At 45.2% G+C, this 21,763-nt stretch overlaps 1 protein-coding gene across 3 annotated transcripts in view; it reads left to right on the forward strand.

Moving 5' to 3' along the window:
* The window catches only part of DENND5B (DENN domain containing 5B), a 123,415-nt gene extending 101,652 nt beyond the window's left edge, over nt 1-21,763 (forward strand). For all 3 annotated transcript variants that reach the window (XM_063928939.1, XM_063928937.1, XM_063928938.1), the window contains 9 exons: nt 6,469-6,597; nt 9,367-9,488; nt 10,244-10,389; nt 11,277-11,395; nt 13,049-13,236; nt 14,016-14,098; nt 15,648-15,774; nt 18,897-19,071; nt 20,559-21,763. In XM_063928939.1, coding sequence (XP_063785009.1) covers nt 6,469-6,597; nt 9,367-9,488; nt 10,244-10,389; nt 11,277-11,395; nt 13,049-13,236; nt 14,016-14,098; nt 15,648-15,774; nt 18,897-19,071; nt 20,559-20,742 — 1,273 coding nt within the window. In that variant the 3' untranslated portion in view covers nt 20,743-21,763. The remainder of the gene's footprint in view (nt 1-6,468; nt 6,598-9,366; nt 9,489-10,243; nt 10,390-11,276; nt 11,396-13,048; nt 13,237-14,015; nt 14,099-15,647; nt 15,775-18,896; nt 19,072-20,558) is intronic.

Here is a 21,763-nt window from a genome sequence, read left to right on the forward strand (position 1 = left end):
GCTAGTTTGTATTTTAGTGTTAGACTTGGTGCTAGTTTGTATTTTAGTGTTAGACTTGGCGCTAGTTTGCATTTTTGTGGACTTGGCGCTAGTTTGTATTTTAGTTTTAGACTTGGTGCTAGTTTGTATTTTAGTTTTAGACTTGGCGCTAGTTTGTATTTTAGTGTTAGACTTGGTGCTAGTTTGTATTTTAGTGTTAGACTTGGCGCTAGTTTGCATTTTTGTGGACTTGGCGCTAGTTTGTATTTTAGTTTTAGACTTGGCGCTAGTTTGTATTTTAGTGTTAGACTTGGTGCTAGTTTGTATTTTAGTTTTAGACTTGGCGCTAGTTTGTATTTTAGTGTTAGACTTGGCGCTAGTTTGTATTTTAGTGTTAGACTTGGTGCTAGTTTGTATTTTAGTGTTAGACTTGGCGCTAGTTTGCATTTTTGTGGACTTGGCGCTAGTTTGTATTTTAGTTTTAGACTTGGTGCTAGTTTGTATTTTAGTTTTAGACTTGGCGCTAGTTTGTATTTTAGTGTTAGACTTGGTGCTAGTTTGTATTTTAGTGTTAGACTTGGCGCTAGTTTGCATTTTTGTGGACTTGGCGCTAGTTTTTATTTTAGTTTTAGACTTGGTGCTAGTTTGTATTTTAGTGTTAGACTTGGCGCTAGTTTGTATTTTAGTTTTAGACTTGGTTCTAGTTTCCATTTTTGTGGACTTGGTGCTAGTTTGTATTTTAGTTTTAGACTTGGCGCTAGTTTGTATTTTAGTGTTAGACTTGGCGCTAGTTTGTATTTTAGTTTTAGACTTGGCGCTAGTTTGTATTTTAGTGTTAGACTTGGTGCTAGTTTGTATTTTAGTTTTAGACTTGGCGCTAGTTTGCATTTTAGTGTTAGACTTGGCGCTAGTTTGCATTTTAGTGTTAGACTAGGTGCTAGTTTGTATTTTAGTTTTAGACTTGGCGCTAGTTTGTATTTTAGTGTTAGACTTGGCGCTAGTTTGCATTTTTGTGGACTTGGCGCTAGTTTGTATTTTAGTTTTAGACTTGGTGCTAGTTTGTATTTTAGTTTTAGACTTGGTGCTAGTTTGTATTTTAGTTTTAGACTTGGCGCTAGTTTGTATTTTAGTGTTAGACTTGGTGCTAGTTTGTATTTTAGTGTTAGACTTGGCGCTAGTTTGTATTTTAGTTTTAGACTTGGTTCTAGTTTCCATTTTTGTGGACTTGGTGCTAGTTTGTATTTTAGTTTTAGACTTGGCGCTAGTTTGTATTTTAGTGTTAGACTTGGCGCTAGTTTGTATTTTAGTTTTAGACTTGGCGCTAGTTTGTATTTTAGTGTTAGACTTGGTGCTAGTTTGTATTTTAGTTTTAGACTTGGCGCTAGTTTGCATTTTAGTGTTAGACTAGGTGCTAGTTTGTATTTTAGTTTTAGACTTGGCGCTAGTTTGTATTTTAGTGTTAGACTTGGCGCTAGTTTGCATTTTTGTGGACTTGGCGCTAGTTTGTATTTTAGTTTTAAGACTTGGTGCTAGTTTGTATTTTAGTGTTAGACTTGGCGCTAGTTTGTATTTTAGTTTTAGACTTGGCGCTAGTTTGTATTTTAGTGTTAGACTTGGTGCTAGTTTGTATTTTAGTTTTAGACTTGGCGCTAGTTTGCATTTTAGTGTTAGACTAGGTGCTAGTTTGTATTTTAGTTTTAGACTTGGCGCTAGTTTGCATTTTAGTGTTAGACTTGGCGCTAGTTTGCATTTTCGTTTTAGACTTGGTTCTAGTTTGCATTTTAGTTTTAGCCACTGCTTCAGCCTAAAGTGTAAGTTGTACTGTATAAAAAATATTCTCATAACATTCATAGAAATATACAAAAGACTTACCACACCTTAAGAGAGATTGCGGTGTACTTACCTCTGTTTTGCTGTAGCACGTCAGATATGGCTAGCTGGTGTCACACAAGGTGGCTAAGGCCCTCAGTGGTTTCACATGTCATTTCTCAGCCTCTCATGTTGCTCTCAGTAGATCTGTATGCAGCACCAATTCACCTGCAGTTGTCTTATATTACAGTCTGTGATCGCAGCAAGTGGGAACCCTCATTGACGATACCAAAATGAGGACACCGTGTCCTTCAATGGGATTACTGACAGGAATTCTATATGGAAAACATCACACACACACACACACACACACACACACACACACACACACACACACACACACATTTTTCTTGGAGTGCTATAATAAAAAAACAAAAAAAATACTTTAAACAGAGGACCAGACAGTTTTGTTCATAAGTAAGAGGTTTCCATCATTAAAAAATGAAATATTAAAATTATACCCTCAGTTCACATTATGCCATAGTGTATTGCCCCTAGAACACATTATGCCCCCAGTTGAAAAGAAGTGACCAGCTTTAGGGACGTATGCAATTAGTTCAGATTACATTTCGGAGCTGATGAATTCGCCCCACTCGTATTCATTTAGGGCCGTTTTCTGCAGTTTTTAAGGCATTTTCGCCAATGCCTTTTCACCTTCTTTTATTAAGTGAAAAGGAATTGGTGAAAAATGACTCAGTCGGCGAAAATGGCCCGCATTTTAGACGGAAAACAAGTGGATTCGCTGATCCACGTGTTTTCCGCCCCTGTCACATTTTTCGCCTAGGCGAAAATATTGCATAGGGCGAATCTCCATTCGCCCTGAAAATAGCGAAAAAGCTCAGTTTTTTCACCTAGGCGAAAAAACTGAGCTAATTGCATAGGCACCTTAAGCTCTTCTATGCAGAGATCTCTGCTAGTAGGCAGTATATGGAGAGGCGTTAGGGAGAGGAGAAATGGGCCATAGGGACAGGGGAGTTGGAAAGATGGATAGGAGATTTGGCAGCAGGGAGAGGAGAATGGGCCATAGGGACGGGAGTTGGCCACAGGGAGAGGAGAATAGGTCATAGGGACAGGGGAGTTGGCAGCAGGGAGAGGAGAATGGGCCATAGGGACAAGGGGAGTTGGCAGCAGGGAGAGAAGAATGGGCCATAGGGACAGGGGGAGTTGGCCACAGGGAGAGGAGAATGGGCCATAGGGACAAGGGGAGTTGGCAGCAGGGAGAGGAGAATGGGCCATAGGGACAAGGGGAGTTGGCAGCAGAGAGAGGAGAATGGGCCATAGGGACAATGGGAGTTGGCAGTAGAGATCGGAGAATGGGCTATAGGAACAGGGGTAGTTGAAAGTATGGATAGGAGAGTTGGCAGCAGAGAGAGGAGAATGGGCCATAGGGACAGGGGCAGTTGGCCACAGGGAGAGGCGAATGGGTCATAGGGACAAGGGGAGTTGGCAGCAGGGAGAGGAGAATGGGTTATAGGGACAGGAGTTGGCAGCAGGGAGAGGAGAATGGGCTATAGGGACAGTAGAGTTGGAAGTATGGATAGGAGAGTTGGCAGCAGAGAGAGGAGAATGGGCCATAGGGACAGGGGGAGTTGAAAGTTTGGATAGGAGAGTCGGCTGCAGGGAGAGGAGAATGGGCCATAGGGACAGGGGATTTGGCAGCAAGGGGATGAGAATGGGCTATAGGGAAAGGGGAGTCGGCAGCAGGGAGAGGAGAATAGGTCATAGGGACAGGGGGGAGTTGGAAGTATGAATAGGAGAGTGGAGACTGATACCTGATATGGTGCTGTGCGGATCTTGGGCTGTAAAGTTGTCTGTGTCACATGTGGCTCTGCAATAACAGACTACGGATCTGTCACCCACGTCATTACCAGGCCGCCCCCTTTTGTCCCTGGTAATCTCCTGCCAATGGGCAGGCCACTCCAATGTCCCATTTGCAGTCAGGTCAGTAGGCCATATTGCAGCAGATGGCTGGACGAACTGGCTCCGGGGCCTTGGTTTGGACGCCCCTGTTGTAGACACACAGTGCTGTAATTGTCCGTTGTAATTCAGACTCTTTGTATATTTAATTCTTGTGGGTTTGTATTGTTGTTTCCCTTTTAGAAATCAGTTGTGTATCCTGGTTGTCTGTATCAGTGACGTTACCAAATCTCCTTTAGGTTAATATGTTACATTACGGTCTGTGATCGCTAACTGTATCCCTAGTGTATGCTCAGCACTACGTGATAGTAAGCCGTGTGTGGGAGAGCTGACCATTATCTATCACTTTCCACTGTAACAGAAATGTGGAAATAAATCTTGCCTATAAACGTCCCTCACCAACACAACACCCTGACATTCTCACAACCGCTGCTAAATTGGTTTGATTTAACAAAGCCAGGTTTGCAGTCCAGCTAATTGCCTTATCTGGGTGCTGTGGTGTGTGATACCGTGCGGCCTCTCGCATGCTAATGCATTCTCCTCCTGCATGCCAGGAAAATAAATACAGACATTGTATATCTTTTAAAATGCGCCTATTCTAATGCACACCATGCTGGCTTCCATTTTTGTTCCCAGGCAAAGTTATGTATGTCTTATAGTGTCCTAATATGTATTGGGTTTTGGGAAACACAATAGAAAAGTTTAGACAAAGTAGATTGTCTTAAAGAGGGGTGTGACCAGACGCGCTTCGTTGCCCACGCCAAGCGATCACAGATTGGTTTTGGGTCTATGGGACCTGGCCAATAGGTGATTCCCTCTTACAGTCCGTAACCACCTGTTACTGACCCCACCCATTGCGGTGGGGTCCGTAACCACCTGTTACCGACCCCACCCATTGCGGTGGGTGGATATTTTGTTGCCGCCACCAGGCTTCCCCCGCTAGCACCTGGATCATCTAATTTCCACTCAGGCCCCTAGATCGGCACCTGAATGAAGCCTCTTGCTTCTGTGTATGCATGGACACACTGCTACCACATCTCCTGACTGGTGTCTGGTGAGCCCCACTGGTCACTGACCTGGACCAGGCCTTGCACATTAGCTGGCAGAGGGCTGAGCTTGGAGATGCTGGATTTGCCTCTAAACAGCTGGAGAACGGGACTGCGCTTGTCGCAGGATGAAAAGCCAGTCGTCTTGAAGGCAAGATGTTTATTGCTCAAATAGTCCTTGAAAAACAGACTCCTACTCTTTTGCAAGGGGGATACAGCATACCTTTGTTACAGCAGTTCAATACTTCTTGATGTCACAGAAGGTATAAACATTTCAGTCAGAAGAGATCTCTCTACATAAGGCTCACATGCCCAGTTTTTATCCTGTTCTTAAACACAGTACCATGGGGTGGGGGTGGGGGAGAATTGCTTGTCCAGAGACCCCCTTCACATTAACATATCCATTCCTATGTTAAAATGTCCCAAGTGCAATTTGTTCCCAAATGTCAAAGCTTTTTAAAACAATATACCTTAAACATTCCTCATAAGTGCATTGTCTGTGCTTTTACACATGCATTCCCATAATTCTCCAACAGCGCACTGAATAGGTTAATACACAATATTACCTATACATTTACAGTATATGATGCCTAGCGCCGATTCGTACATTTAGACAATGGTGAACGGGCCACAAGTTTATCATGTGCGACAGGTCTCTGGCCATAAGGAGCGCACTCATTATTTTTTGCAATCTAAAACAAGATCCCTTTTGCATCCCGTTGCCCGCGTTTGGGGTATACTGGAGAATGATGAATAAATACAGAGTACAGTGCAAATATATCCAGAAAGTTTATTGCAGGGACTGCGATACCATTTACTGTGTGTTCCGGTTCCCATGCTGTCTTCATTCAGCCTTCTCCATGGTCTCGATCCTGGAGAACTGGTTGTTACGGACAGAATGACTTTGGGGCTTCCTGGGTTATGAGAACAAAATCTATATACATGTGTGTCCTCATACACTGTGGCTTTAGTCGCGCCAAACAGCCCCTCTCAGCACCCCAGTTCCGTGGTGACTCGGCCACGCATAGCGTCTTTTAGAAGTCCCCTCAGTTCCTATGTCCATTCTGTTGTAACATGAGTCAAGCATATAAACAATAAAAATGAACTACCAAGAGTATACATTTACTTCTGCTTCTAGGCAATAATTATGACTACCAACCCCTTATAGTATTGTCGTATTTTTAAAATGTTGATTTTCTGCTTTATTTTTGTGTGTGATGCATTCAAACGTCTAAAAATTAACATGAAACATAACGGGATTCACATATATTGTATGTGTGTGTGTAGTATATTCGTCAGGGCAGCAGCTACACACACTGCTGTGAAGGCAGAAATACTTCCCCACCAGGCAGAGTTGCCCGAGGGTGTGTGTAAATTAAATATAATTGGCCCAGCTCTATTGAGAATTTGTTTGAAAGTGCTTTTGAAGTTGTGACGTAACCCATAGCAACCAATTACACATAACCTGTGATCTGTCTACAATGAAAGCTAATGTCTAGTTACTAATTCTAAATAAATTGTTCTTTGAATTTAAATGACGCATAAATACATCAGAGGTGTCATCTTGATCTCCATTATGGGTAATTCTGTGGTCAAATGCTGGAAGAGGAATTATTCAGATCTACATTAACGCTCTGTTTTGCGGTTTTATCCTCAGACATATCCGGAACTTGAGTGTGATAAAGACCGACGTCGGCAGGGCCCGTGGCTGGATACGGCTTGTCCTGGAGAAGAAATTGCTGTCACAGCACCTCAAACAGCTGCTGACCAATCACATGCTTACTAAGTGAGTGCATTACCCATAGTGCTCCAGGAGGAAGATGCGTGTAATGTCCTAGGACTTGCAGAGCCCTCTGTAATTCTGATACTGGTAGACTTTTATTATATATTATACGTGTATGCTTATAGGTGTGCTGAATGATTTCCGTCAGGAGCTTTGCACATGTATGGTTCTAGCTGTGCTTACTGGTTTCTGGTTGTCAGGAGCTGGTGCACATGTATGTTTCTAGGTGTGCTGAGTGATTTCTGGTTGTCAGGAGCTGGTGCACATGTATGGTTCTAGCTGTGCTGACTGATATCTGGTTGTCAGGAGCTGGGGCACATGTATGGTTCTATATGTGCTGACTGATTTCTGTCAGGAGCTGGTACACGTTTCTGGCTGGCAGGAGCTTGTACACATGTATGGTTCTAGGTGTGCTGACTGATTTCTGGTTGGAAGGAGCTGGGGCACATGTATGGTTCTAGGTGTGCTGACTGATTTCTGGTTGGAAGGAGCAGGTGCACATGTATGGTTCTAGGTGTACTGACTGTTTTTTGGCAGGAGCTGGTACACATGTTTCTGGCTGGCAGGAGTTTATACACATGTATGGTTCTATGTTTGCTGACTGACACTGGTTTCTGGCTGGCAGGAGCTGGTACACATGTATGGTTCTAGGTGTGCCAACTGATTTCTGGCTGGCAGGAGCTTACACATGTATGGTTCTAGTTGTGCTGACTGCTTTCTGGTTGGCAATAGCAGGTGCGCATGTATGGTTCTAGGTGTGCTGACTGCTTTCTGGCTGGCAGGAGCTGGTACACATGTATGGTTCTAGGTGTGCTGACTGCTTTCTGGCTGGCAGGAGCTGGTACACATGTATGGTTCTAGGTGTGCTGACTGATGTCTGGCTGGCAGGAGCTGGTACACATGTATGGTTCTAGGTGTGCTGACTGCTTTCTGGCTGGCAGGAGCTGGTACTCCTGTATGGTTCTAGGTGTGCTGACTGCTTTCTGGCTGGCAGGAGTAGGTACACATGTATGGTTCTAGGTGTGCTGACTGATGTCTGGCTGGCAGGAGCTGGTACTCCTGTATGGTTCTAGGTGTGCTGACTGCTTTCTGGCTGGCAGGAGTAGGTACTCCTGTATGGTTCTAGGTGTGCTGACTGCTTTCTGGCTGGCAGGAGTAGGTACACATGTATGGTTCTAGGTGTGCTGACTGCTTTCTGGCTGGCAGGAGCTGGTACTCCTGTATGGTTCTAGGTGTGCTGACTGCTTTCTGGCTGGCAGGAGCAGGTACACATGTATGGTTCTAGGTGTGCTGACTGCTTTCTGGCTGGCAGGAGTAGGTACACATGTATGGTTCTAGGTGTGCTGACTGATTTTTGGCTGGCAGGAGCTGGTACACATGTATGGTTCTAGGTGTGCTGACTGATTTCTGGTTGGAAGGAACTGGGGCACATGTATGGTTCTAGGTGTGCTGACTGATTTCTGGTTGGAAGGAGCAGGTGCACATGTATGGTTCTAGGTGTACTGACTGTTTTTTGGCAGGAGCTGGTACACATGTTTCTGGCTGGCAGGAGTTTATACACATGTATGGTTCTATGTTTGCTGACTGACACTGGTTTCTGGCTGGCAGGAGCTGGTACACATTTATGGTTCTAGGTGTGCCAACTGATTTCTGGCTGGCAGGAGCTTACACATGTATGGTTCTAGTTGTGCTGACTGCTTTCTGGTTGGCAATAGCAGGTGCGCATGTATGGTTCTAGGTGTGCGGACTGCTTTCTGGCTGGCAGGAGCTGGTACACATGTATGGTTCTAGGTGTGCTGACTGCTTTCTGGCTGGCAGGAGCTGGTACACATGTATGGTTCTAGGTGTGCTGACTGCTTTCTGGCTGGCAGGAGCTGGTACTCCTGTATGGTTCTAGGTGTGCTGACTGCTTTCTGGCTGGCAGGAGTAGGTACACATGTATGGTTCTAGGTGTGCTGACTGCTTTCTGGCTGGCAGGAGCTGGTACTCCTGTATGGTTCTAGGTGTGCTGACTGCTTTCTGGCTGGCAGGAGTAGGTACACATGTATGGTTCTAGGTGTGCTGACTGCTTTCTGGCTGGCAGGAACAGGTACACATGTATGGTTCTAGGTGTGCTGACTGATGTCTGGCTGGCTGGAGTAGGTACACATGTATGGTTCTAGGTGTGCTGACTGATGTCTGGCTGGCAGGAGCTGGTACACCTGTATGGTTCTAGGTGTGCTGACTGCTTTCTGGCTGGCAGGAGTAGGTACACATGTATGGTTCTAGGTGTGCTGACTGATGTCTGGCTGGAAGGAGCAGGTACACATGTATGATTCTAGGTGTGCTGACTGATGTCTGGCTGGAAGGAGCAGGTACACATGTATGGTTCTAGGTGTGCTGACTGCTTTCTGGCTGGCAGGAGCTGGTACTCCTGTATGGTTCTAGGTGTGCTGACTGCTTTCTGGCTGGCAGGAGTAGGTACACATGTATGGTTCTAGGTGTGCTGACTGATGTCTGGCTGGAAGGAGCAGGTATACATGTATGGTTCTAGGTGTGCTGACTGCTTTCTGGCTGGCAGGAGCTGGTACACCTGTATGGTTCTAGGTATGCTGACTGCTTTCTGGCTGGCAGGAGTAGGTACACATGTATGGTTCTAGGTGTGCTGACTGCTTTCTGGCTGGCAGGAACAGGTACACATGTATGGTTCTAGGTGTGCTGACTGCTTTCTGGCTGGCAGGAACAGGTACACATGTATGGTTCTAGGTGTGCTGACTAATGTCCTACTTGCAGGAAGCTGTATAAGCGCTATGCCTTCCTGCGCTGTGAGGAGGAGAAGGAGCAGTTTCTCTACCATCTCCTCTCGTTGAACGCTGTGGACTACTTCTGCTTTACCAGCGTGTTCACCACCATCAGTAAGTCCTGTCCACCCACCAAGCGCCTGTGACCAGCGGGCTATGAATTGCTGTTATGTTATTGTCTGTGTGAACCTTACACTAGAATGTCAGAACATTCCCTCCCAGTCTTGTAAAGTCTCCCAGCCTTCTAATATCTCCTAACACATTGCACTTTATTGCCACCCCTGTATTGTGGAAGTCGTAATTTACAGCTGTGGACATGAATTTCTGTCCCAGGCTGCAGCTTTTCAGTAAATTTGTAGACCGAAAGGTTCAAGGTTCCCACATTAATTTAACTTTGTACTTGTTAAATGGGAGTGTTAGAAATGGCATTCAGGATGTGCTATATATCCAGTCTCTGTATGTTTTACTAGTAAATCAATGGGCTGCATTTTCCTATATACTCAGCCCGCAGAACCGCCACCACCTAATATTCTGAGCCCGTTCAGGAGATGCATTTTGTGAGCTGAATCAATATCCATGAACATGCAACTCACAGATTGCTAGTAATTAGTCCTGTGGCTTTGTTGATTAGTCCCTAGTGAATGGATAGGCTCCTATCATGGAGGATCTCCGTAGTGTGACTAGTAAATGTATGCGATGCATTCTCATAAATATTGATTCATCATTTACGGTGTGATTTTGCTATATATATAGTTTCACATTAAACATTTGCTACTGTGCTGACCCATTTAATGCACAAGGCGGCGTCAAGCCACTTCCTCGCCCGGTACATCTGCACCGCTTAATGATCTGAATTTATGCTCCCGCAGTGATTCCCTATAGAGCTGTGATCATCCCCATCAGGAAGATAAGTAACGCCATCATCACATCTAACCCTTGGGTGTGCGTCTCCGGTGAGCTGGGAGATACTAAAGTTATGCAGATCCCCAAGAACCTGCTAGAGATGACGTTTGAGGTATGTCGGCATTGAGAGGATATTTATTTATTAGCCAGTTATTTATATAGCGCACACATATTCCGCAGCGCTTTACAGAGAATAATTGTCCATTCACATCAGTCCCTGCCCCAGTGGAGCTTACACTCTATATTCTCTATCACATTACATACACAGGACACATTCACACTAGGGTTAATTTTGTTGGGATCCAATTAACCTACCAGTATATTTTTGGATTGTGGGAGGAAACCGGAGTACCTGGAGGAAACCCACGCAAGTACGGGGAGAATATACAAACTCCACACAGTTAGGGCCATGGTGGGGATTGAACCCATGACCTCAGTGCTGTGAGGCAGTAATTTGGCCCCGAATTTGGCCCACCTCATGTTTCTTCCAGGCCCGTAGTTTATCCCGGTGGATCAGAACTATAGGCAGTGCCAGCCACAACGTTGCATTGCGGTGGTGGTAATTGAAAGGGAAGTATGCGCGTACACTTAATGTGTAGACTGTAAGACAGTATTAATCACAGGCATGCATCAGTGAGTTCCTGGAGAGTCTGACCACTGTATTAAGAGGGCAGTCATTTAAAAAGAGAAAGCAATCTGTTTTCACCCTCCTAAATGATTTCCCATTTAAAACATCATGCAGACTTAGCGCAAACTCACCAGTGCCTGCAAGTCTCAGGCTATTACATATACACCCCCCCCCCCCAGGTGTCTCTTGAATATTTATTCCTTTATTATTGCTTATTCTTGCGTGACCTTTGTTCCAGTAAATATTAGATATACTTGCCGACGGCTTGGTGCGGAGATGCTCAGCTGCAGTGTGTTCTGCCCCTAGGGGGATATATGTGTATTGTTATGCTCTTTCTTATATGAATTCCTCTTCTGTGACTCTTCTATCAGTGCCAGAACCTGGGGAAACTCACTACAGTCCAGCTGGGACACGACAACTCGGGACTTCTGGCCAAGTGGCTGGTAGACTGCGTCATGGTCAGGAATGAAATAACCGGACACACGTACAAGTAAGCAATCTGTGCTATTTGTGTTTAGAAAGGAAAGCCAGGCTGTGATGAGTATTAATGCTCACTCTGAGAGCCAGGACATGCGCATTGCCTGATTCTCTGAAGGGAGCTGGTAGCTCCAGCACTGGAAGCTTTAAAAGGGATCTCCACTGTGGGACCTCCTTGCTATAGCTGGAGCAGAACGGGTGGTCTTCTGTATGCCGACTGACGGGATCCCGGCGCACAGTATACCGGCGCCGGGATCCCGACAGCCGGCATACCGACACTTATTATCGCTCGTGGGGGTCCACGACCCCCCTGGAGGGAGAATAAATTAGTGTGGCGCACGTAGCGCGGCGAGCCCGCAAGGGGCTCATTTGCGCTCGCCACACTGTCGGTAAGCCGGCGGTCGGGCTCCTGGCGCCGGTATGCTTGTCGCTGGGAGCCCGACCGCCGGCATATCGTAGTGAACCCAGCAGAACAGAGGTGGCATCTGAGGAAGGGTCCATAGACACTGTGGAGAGGAAAGAGGTTCTTCATAGCAGATGTATCCTGAAGAAAAAAAAAGGTAAAGACGAAAGTGGATGATTTTCATCTTTCTTTCTTTTTTTTTTTTTTTACAATATCTTGGATGAGCTAGCCATCCCAATAAATATTGTATGGTCTATTCTGGGATTAGTGTTTCCAGTGAGCAGGGGTGGGACTGCCAATTGGCAAGGATGCTGGTGGTTGGGCATACACAAACATAATGTTCAATGTTTTACATAACTGGAACTTCATTGAATAATTATCGACAACACATAGACTTATGGGTGTATTCAATAACTGTCGGAAGCTGCCGTCTTGTCGGAAAGACGGCAGCTTCCGACAGTTTTAGGTCGGAAGGGGTTCCGACCTATTCATTAGGGCCCCGTTTATTCCGACAAGTCGGGAAACCCAACTTGTTGGAATGCACGCTGATCGGCGGCTTCAGCCGCAGATCAGCGTGCATTGTCAGATGCGGGGCCAAACCCGACGGGTTTTAGCCCCATTTCCGACAAACTCAATCCGACTTGAAAACAAGTCTGATTGAAGTGAGGAGACGGGGAGCGGTGCGGCAGGCTACGGGGATCAGGGATGAGAGGTACCTTGACGGCCTTCCCACTTTTCTCCCTGCAGCGCCAGACAGTCTGATTTGGCCGTCCATTGAATAGGGGTTGTCGGGTCCATACCGACAAATGCATGTTGGAATGGACCCGACTCTTATTGAATATACTCCTTAATCGGACATAGCCGTGTGATATGGTAGCATTAATAAGCTTGTAGTATTGTTTCCCGGAATTTGTGCCTTGGAGAAATTTGGACCCGCGTCATTCGTGTTTGTGGCCAGAGCATAAAGTAAACTCCTGTTTTGCCTGGTACCCTGTCACCTCTTCCGCACTCCAGGTTAGACGTGCTACTAGAGGGCGTCGTCATTCCCAGCTCTCTGTCCAGATAGCGCTGTTCTGCTTAATGACTGAACTGCGCCATTGTTTGCTGACGTTAAAGCCTTGATATCTCTGATCGCTGTAAAATTGCGCCACTCTCATGCATGGGGGATAAGTGTCAATGTGATTCTGTACCTTTCTTAACTCACCCACATCTTGCTGTGATTCTGCAACCCACCATACTAAATAAGGTCTTTTTTCTCCCTAGATTCCCATGCGGTCGTTGGTTAGGTAAAGGAATCGATGACGGGAGCCTTGAAAGAGTTCTTATCGGGGAGTTGATAACCCCAATATCCGATGAGGACATTGGGAAGCAAAGCCGGACCCCACCTCAGCAAAAGTCCCCCACTACCATCCGCAGGCTGAGCATTACCTCTCTGACGGGGAAAAACTGCAGTAAGTCTATAGCTGAGCACATATATACATAGATATAAAAATAAAAAAAAAGTTCTATTCAGTGTTCTGTATAGAGAGAACATACAAACTACTCACAGATTGATTTTATTCAGATCCTGACCTTATAACTGTGAGGAAGCAATGCTAACCATTGTGCCACTGTGTAACCCCGTTAGAGTAGGGATTAGGGAACCAGCATTATAAACTCCAGTGTATACAAAGGTGCTTTTGGACAAGTCTTCCTGCATCAGTTTGACTGAAGCCTCACATCGCTGCTCCTGCTTCTCGAACTGTCAAACTTTGGGGGAGGTGTATCAAGCCTTTTTAAGAGTGCTCAGCTAATCTGCATCTACCTATAATTTTATCAAACGTACATAAAAAATGCTAGCTAGAAGCTGATTGGTTTCTATGGGCGACTTGTTCACTGTCCATAATTTAGAAGGCTTGATAAATTCCCCCTTTGCATTTTACCGTTTATCTCCATTCTCCTCCCCACATCCTGACCAGCCGGTCACATGCAGCCCTGTCCTACTTTATACAATCACTTCCTCCCGCAAGAGCAGCACACTCCATTCCTGAAATGCTCTGTGCTGTTATGCACATTCCACACTATCTGATTGGGTGCAGGAAGATCTATTCCTGTCCAAGTCCAGATTGGAGACCAACGTGAGTGGATGAAAAAAAGACTATACTGTTCTGTTTTCTGTATTGGACACTGAGAGGCATCTAAACATAATCCTGGTGATATTGGTCTGTGCTCACATACTGTTGTATTACAGAACCGAACGCAGGGCAGATCCAGGAAGGAATCGGGGAAGCAGTGAATAATATCGTCAAACATTTTCACAAGCCAGAAAAAGAGGTAAAAGTAAATCCTTTGTTATTGGAACCATGAAACAAATGGGCCAGATTTAGATCTTTATCCTGCGCTGATATGGAACAAAAGCTGCAATTGCCAGTTTAGAAAATAAATTCCTCCCTGACCTGGAAATCCCTGCTTTCTTCTCGTCTGGATTAGCCTACTTCCCGTTTGTTTAGTTATTGCTGTAACCCTATATGTCCTTAGTTTTCTAATGCGGAGTGTACTTCATTTTGTACATTTGTTACCAGATTTATGATATTGCTTAAAGGGCACATCAGGGTTCTAAAAATAAGGTCAATGGGGGTAATTCAGATCTGATCGCAGCAGCAAATTTGTTAGCAAATGGACAAAACCGTGTGCACTGCATGGGGGGCAGATGTAACATGTGCAGAGAGAGTTCAATTTGGGTGTGGTGTGTTCAAACTGAAATCTAAATTGCAGTGTAAAAATAAAGCAGCCAGTATTTACCCTGCACAGAAACAAAATAATCCACCCAAATCTAACTCTCTCTGCACATGTTACATCTGCACACCTGCAGTGCACATGGTTTTGTCCATTTGCTAACAAACTTGCTGCTGCGATCAGATCTTAATTACCCCCAATGTTTCCAAAAGGCACGTGGAGACTGAGGAGGTTTAAGAAACGGGGAGTAGGGAGAGCTGGGTTTGTCCAGGAAATTGGACGCAGGCAGAGCCAGAGTAGTCCAGGATATAGGATGCATGGAAGGCTCTGGCAGTTCAAGAATAGAGACACATGGAGAGCTGGGGCAGTTCCAGAAAAGAGGTGTATGGAGAGCTGGGGCAGTTCCAGAAAAGAGGTGTATGGAGAGCTGGGGCAGTTCCAGAAACGAGGTGTATGGAGAGCTGGGGCAGTTCCGCAAAAGAGGTGCATGGAGAGCTGGGGCAGTTCCGGAAAAGAGGTGTATGGAGAGCTGGGGCAGTTCCAGAAAAGAGGTGTATGGAGAGCTGGGGCAGTTCCAGAAAAGAGGCACATGGAGAGCTGGGGCAGTTCCAGAAAAGAGGCACGTGGAGAGCTGGGGCAGTTCCAAAAAAGAGGCACATGGAGAGCTGGGGCAGTTCCAGAAAAGAGGCGCATGGAGAGCTGGGGCAGTTCCAGAAAACAGGCGCGTGGAGAGCTGGGGCAGTTCCAGAAAACAGGCGCGTGGAGAGCTGGGGCAGTTCCAGAAAAGAGGCACATGGAGAGCTGGGGCAGTTCCAGAAAAGAGGCACATGTAGAGTTGCAACAGTCCAGGAAAATACAATTAAACCGTGCTGAGTGGCGAGTTCTCTGCGCCATCATAGCAACTGCGTAAAGTCCATAGAACAAGATTGTTTTATACAGGGAGGGGGGAAGAATATATAAAGGGAGGGGGAAGAATAAATCTGAATGTAAAGTTTAGAAGCTGCAATTTTAGAGACTGTGTTTTTGCTGCACGCCTGGTCTTTGCTGAGCTGGCTAAGTGCACGTCCCTGTCAGCTGTTAGTATGCAGTGCCGGCCTTCAGCACTAATCCACATTAGCAGCTTCTAATATGATTTGCTTCCCTGCAGAGAGGCAGCTTAACCATCCTGCTCTGCGGAGAGAATGGCCTCGTCTCGGCCTTGGAGCAAGTCTTTCATCACGGATTTAAATCTGCCCGCATTTTCCAGAAGACCGTTTTCATCTGGGACTTCATAGGTAAAATTATAATCTCGTGCTTATCATCCGGTGCAAGTGCACCCGGCTATCTCGGTCTAAGCGTGTGATTTGGAACGGCCGTGAAGAGTGTGATGAGAGTACTCTCACCTTGTCTGTGTCTGGGTGTACAAGGTTAATGTGTTTGTTTTAGGTAACGGTGAATTTTTTGGGGGGGAATTCAAGTGTGGGCAATGGGGGGAGAATGTCGTTGGCAGGCGTTTTAAATGCTTGATTCGCACCTTACTTGGCGACATCCCGCCGCTGTAAAGTGCAGCGAATGTTTATAAACTGTGCTCCTCTGGGAGTAATAAAAAATTGCCGCCCTTAATTATCCTTTAGTGACGCTCTGCTTAAACGGCGGTCATGCTGATGTGCATAGACCAATGGTTCTCAAACTCGGTCCTCAGGACCCCACGCGGTTCACTTTTTCCAGGTCACCCGGCAGCTGCACTGTGTATCAGCAACTGTCACATTTTAAAAATCTACAGGTGACCTGCAAAACATGAACCGTGTGGGGTCCTGAGGACCGAGTTTGAGAACCTGTGGCATAGACTAATGTCGCATTGTGTTTTTGTAAAAACTCACCAAGAATGGACATTACGCTTATTGTAGCAATAACCACTACGTCCTTCAAAACATACATCGCACGTTTCAGCAGCCCTGACAAATAACAGATACGTGCTGCCACCTGCAGGCATCCCCAGATCATTACACTCTTATGAAATCCACCCTTTAACGCAGTGGTTTCCAAACTTTTTTGAATCACGGCGCCCTAGAATATCAGAATTTTTCTCATGGCACCCCTAGGCCAAAAATTTCTTATTGAGAAATTTAGAAATAAATATTACATTAAGTAGATCGCGTTTATATGTCATCCTTAGGGTCAGTTGTGTGGTGAGGGACAAAATTTGCTTCTGTTTGGCCACATATTTTATGACTGGCAGCCACCAGCACTGGTTTTGCCTATTATATTGACCAGGAATAATTTAAATTGGTCCTGGACCACCAACCCAGGGCACCCCTGCAAGTGTCCCGAGGCACCCCTGGGAGCCACGGCATACAGTTTGGGAACCTCTGCTTTAACCAACACAGTTTAAAATGTCAGATATGTCACATTTCCCAGTTATTCCGGATGACTAATAACAAGTTCCAGTTTGACATTTTAGTAAATGTCACATTCCCCCCGAGAATCTGTCAAAGTGCTGCGTTCTGTTGTATCCTGACACATTAGCAAAGGATGTACGAAGCTTTCTGTACTTTCACCTCTTAGATGATGAAAGAGGCATCTCTGCAGGTAAGACTGGTAATAGGTCATTGGGACCTGCTCTTGTGTCAGAAAACGTGTTCATGTTTACTGTTCAAGTAAGGGCAGGGCGAGGGCCTAGGGGATAATTATAGGAGGCTGGCAAATGGTAAAATGTTATTTGGTATCTGCTTAATAAATTGCAGCCCATAAACATAACTCCTACTCTTTTTAGTCAGGCCTCCTTCAGTCCAAGCAACTAACCATTCGGGTGTGGTATGGAGGGTCGACCATGTCTAGCTCGACCACTATTGGTCGACAGGGTTTCTAGGTCGACATGTTCTAGGTCGACGGGTCAAAAGGTCGACATGAGTTTGTTTGTTTGTTTGTTTTGGGGGGGGGCGCGTTTTGGTGTCGTATTCTCCGTACAGTGACGGGGGAACCCCATTTAGTGTGCCGTGTCAACTCGCTTCGCTCGCCATGCTTCGGGCAAAGTGTCTCGCTCCGCTGCGCTCTGCACAGGTTACTATTCCCAGTCGTAGTCCACGTGGATCGTTAAGCATGAAAAAGTTCAAAAGAAAAAATTGTGAAAAACTCATGTCCACCTTATGACCTGTCGACCTAGTTACTGTCGACCAATAGTGGTCGACCTAGACATTGTCACCCTAAGTGTGATTGACCTAGAGACCGGATACCAACCATTCTACGTCCACATCTATCCTCTTCTACTACACCCCCACAAGTCCAATCTTTCTGCTTCTTCTCATTCCTCCAGCCCAGAGGTTCTCAAACTCGGTCCTCAGGACCCCACACAGTGCATGTTTTGCAGGTAACCCAGCAGGTGCACAGGTGTATTAATTACTCACTGACACATTTTAAAAGGTCCACAGGTGGAGCTAATTATTTCACTTGTGATTCTGTGAGGAGACCTGCAAAACATGCACCGTGTGGGGTCCTGAGGACCGAGTTTGAGAACCTGTGCTCCAGCCCATCAACCCGCTCCCTTCCCTTACACATCACATGGTATTAATTCCTTTCTCCATCTGATTGCCCCACCCTTATCATCTGTCTTTTTCCTCATAATCCCCCATATCAGCATTTATCTTTATCACTGTCTTTGTCTAATCTTCTTCTTCATTGTTGAAATGCCTCATCATCTCCCCTTAAAATGACAATAGCTAACCCCACCTCCCCATGCACGGTTGACATTAAACCCTTCATCCTTATTAAACACCCCATCCTCAGTTATTATTAAACCCTACATCAATCCTTATAAACCGCCCAATCCTCAGTTGTCAAACCTCTTCATCAATCGCGATTAACCCTACCATTCTCCCTCAGTATGGATGACCATTCCACATTTATTCAGAGGTGTACTGATCACATATCCGGTTCTCTCTGAGCAAATTTACATTTGGCTTTAAAGAATGGCGGACGTGGGCACAGCATTCTGGGGCATCAGGATGTCATTGTGTTGCCAGCTGTCAGATCTCATGGATGGATGGTTTATCTACCTAGAAGCTGCGTTTAGACTTAAAACCCGTGTCCTGATTCACACAGGCCATGGCTTCCCAGGAGATGGGCGTCGTTCCAAGGGTGTGATGATACCTGATGTATAGAACCACGGTGAAACTTTTTGTAATTGTATTTTTCTTAATGTTTCAGTGTTGTGTTTGCCAAGTCACCTATGCATAGTGAAGGCAGCCGCTTAGCTTATCACTTCGCTTGGTAGCGGTGAGATCCCTGAGCTGTCAGACGCTTGACTCAATGATGTTCCCTTGTGCAGAAAATATATGTATAGCCCACAAAAGGGCTTTTCTTGTAGACGACGGAAGTGCTTTACAAGCTTAATGATGCGCCTGTGTACGTTTGTCTGCAGAAAGAGCCGTGGCTTACTTTGAAACCAATGATCAAATTGGAGACGGAGAAGAAGACCAGCTGCTTCAGAGATCGTCCTGCAAAGTCTTCTGTCACTATGTCAACACCATTGTGGCAGCTCCCAGAAATATTGGCAAGGATGGGAAGTTCCAGCTTCTGGTGTGCCTGGGAGCGCGGTAAGATGCTGCCTGTGTACTAGGAAGAAGAGAAATTTAGATGGTTAGGAAGTTTAGAATGTGACTCTGTGAATCATGCTCCCTCCCCAAATCTTCTTAATGATGATTAGGAAGCTGAGGATGTTGTATAGATTGGCTTGACATCTAGTACTGTACTTGACGCGTTTCGTTGTAGAGTAGCCCACAACTTCATCAGTTACTCTACATTGAACTGATATTTACAACATCCTTAGCTTAATAATTAGCATATGGAGTTGAAAGAGAGGATTATGGGACAAAGGGGGAGATGTACTTAGCCTTGAAAAGTGATAAATTCACGGTGATAAAGTGCCAGCCAATCAGCTCCTAACTGCCATGTTACAGAGTGGGGCACAGATTTATCAAGCCTTGGAGAGTGACAAATTGCACAGTGACAAAGTATCAACCAACCAGCTCCTAACTGTCATTTTTCAAAAATAGCCTGTAACATGGCAGTTAGGAGCTGATTGGCTGGTACTTTATCACCGTGCTATTTATCACTCTCCAAGGCTTGATAAATCTAAGCCTGGGTTTGAAAAATGACAGGAGCTGGTTTGCGGTTACTTTATCACCATGCAATATACCACTTTTCAAGGCTTAGTACATCTCCCTGAAAGAGTAAAGCAAAGGCACTCAAGCACATGGTATTCTCTGCAGGCAGATGTGGTACACCTTTATAGTAGCTACACAACATTCCTTGGTAGGAATACTACCCGAGCATGTTTTATTGGATACATATAAAATGGGAATTGAGGGTCAGCGTACCATTTTGAGGGCCACCAAACATGAATGCTTCTGAAGACATTGAGCAATCGTACGCGAGTCCGTGACAATTCAAACAATCTGAAATTCTATTTATTTTTCAAGCTATTAACCTGTAGCTATAGCAAACTAATAGACTGGCTGCAGCTCTTCAATACAAGTCAGGCGATCTGGTCATACTTGGCAACTCTCCCAGAAGCTGCGGGAGGCTCCCATTTTTTGGGGTAGCCCCCCGCACCCCCGGAAGAGTAGGCAGGTCTCCCGCATCCTGCCCGCACTCTAGTGATGGGGGCAGGATGGAGACATAGTCTCTGGTATTCGCGGGTCCGTGGTGAGGGGAAGGGGTTCAAATTATGCGAATCACGTCATTTTAGCCCCGCCCTCTTCCCGCGGACCCGCAAATCGCGGAATTTTCCCGGTGTGGGTGCGGGGCTTGATGATGTCACAGCCCCCACACACACACACACACACACACACACACACACACACACACACACACACACACACACACACACACACACACACACACACACCGCAACCCACTCATATTATCCTCTATCAGTCTATATGTAAATGTTATTAGTGGATCTTTTTCTTTTTTTCTTAAAATTGTATTTTAGGATCGGTGTAAGTGCAGCTTTTATATTCCCAGAATCTGTACTAGAAGCGAGAGACACTGGAATGTAATCCTATTTCTGTTTTGTTAGGGATCATTTGCTGTCACAGTGGATTCCTCTTCTGGCTGAGTGCCCATCTATCACCCGGATGTACGAGGAGACTGCCCTACTAAGAGATCAAATGATGGTACATTCTCTTGTCCGGGTGCTACAGACTCTGCAAGATTTCAACATTGTCCTGGAGGGTTCTCTCACTAAAGGAGTAGACGTTTAGGACTACACTTGGAACACTGTACAATATCTCGCTTTCTGGGAATTTTTTTCCCCCCAATTTTGAGAGTTTACTCTGGACCTTTGTAATTTGCTACAGAGATGTAGTACACTGGATTTAGTAACGAATCACTGAAAGCCGTTGCGAAATGCGTTAGCGCACAACAGGCAAGGCTCCAATCGCAGTAATGCTATAAGGCATCCCTAAAATTATTGCCTAGTAAATTTGAATCAGATATTTAGTACAATAGAGTATTTTCCTGTCTTATGTGTAAATACGACTGGGTTTTGTTTCTGTTTTTTTTTTTTTTGCCTTTTTTTATCAGAATATATTTCAGTTGATTTTACTAAGTATTTCTTCCTCCTTCTTTTGTTTTTGACTGTGGAATGAGGGTTAGAAATCCCTCACCTAACCATGTGTTTAACTAGCAGATTGTTGTTTGTTTCCGTTACATTAAACATTGAGCCACATTAAAGCACACCCTTCACCGATACCCAGGTGTCGGCCATGTTGTGAGTTGTGCTCTTATTCATGATGAAGCACCTTACCATTTGGCTCAGGTCCTGTGATGTCACTAAGAATGCTGCCTTTCAGTTCTTTTGTGGACCGGTGACATCACTGCATAGGCTGCATCCTCATGAATATTGGTTCATGTCACCAGCCGTGACACAGTCACTCTTTCCTAGTGACTGGATAGGCTACATTTGTATAACTCACGGTTCGGCCCACTGTGTGTAGGTGACGGGATACCCTTGTGTTAAATTACAAGCATGTTTTAAAAGTTTATATGTTGTAAATACTGCGAGTCCTAAAATAACTATTTTCCTAAGTTATATAGCAAGAAACCACTGCAAGTATTAAGATGTAGCCATCTGTATTCTTGGTCTATACATATATATTGTGAATGTAAATTATATTTGTCAAGGTTGCAACATTCCCAATTCCCTTGTCCTTACAGATTTATTTTCATTACTCTGAACATTTTGCATCTGAATATATGTAAAACATAAAAGGCTGGCATGAA

Source organism: Pseudophryne corroboree, chromosome 6 (genome assembly GCF_028390025.1).
Source record: "Pseudophryne corroboree isolate aPseCor3 chromosome 6, aPseCor3.hap2, whole genome shotgun sequence".
In the NCBI taxonomy this organism is placed as follows: Eukaryota; Metazoa; Chordata; class Amphibia; order Anura; family Myobatrachidae; genus Pseudophryne; species Pseudophryne corroboree.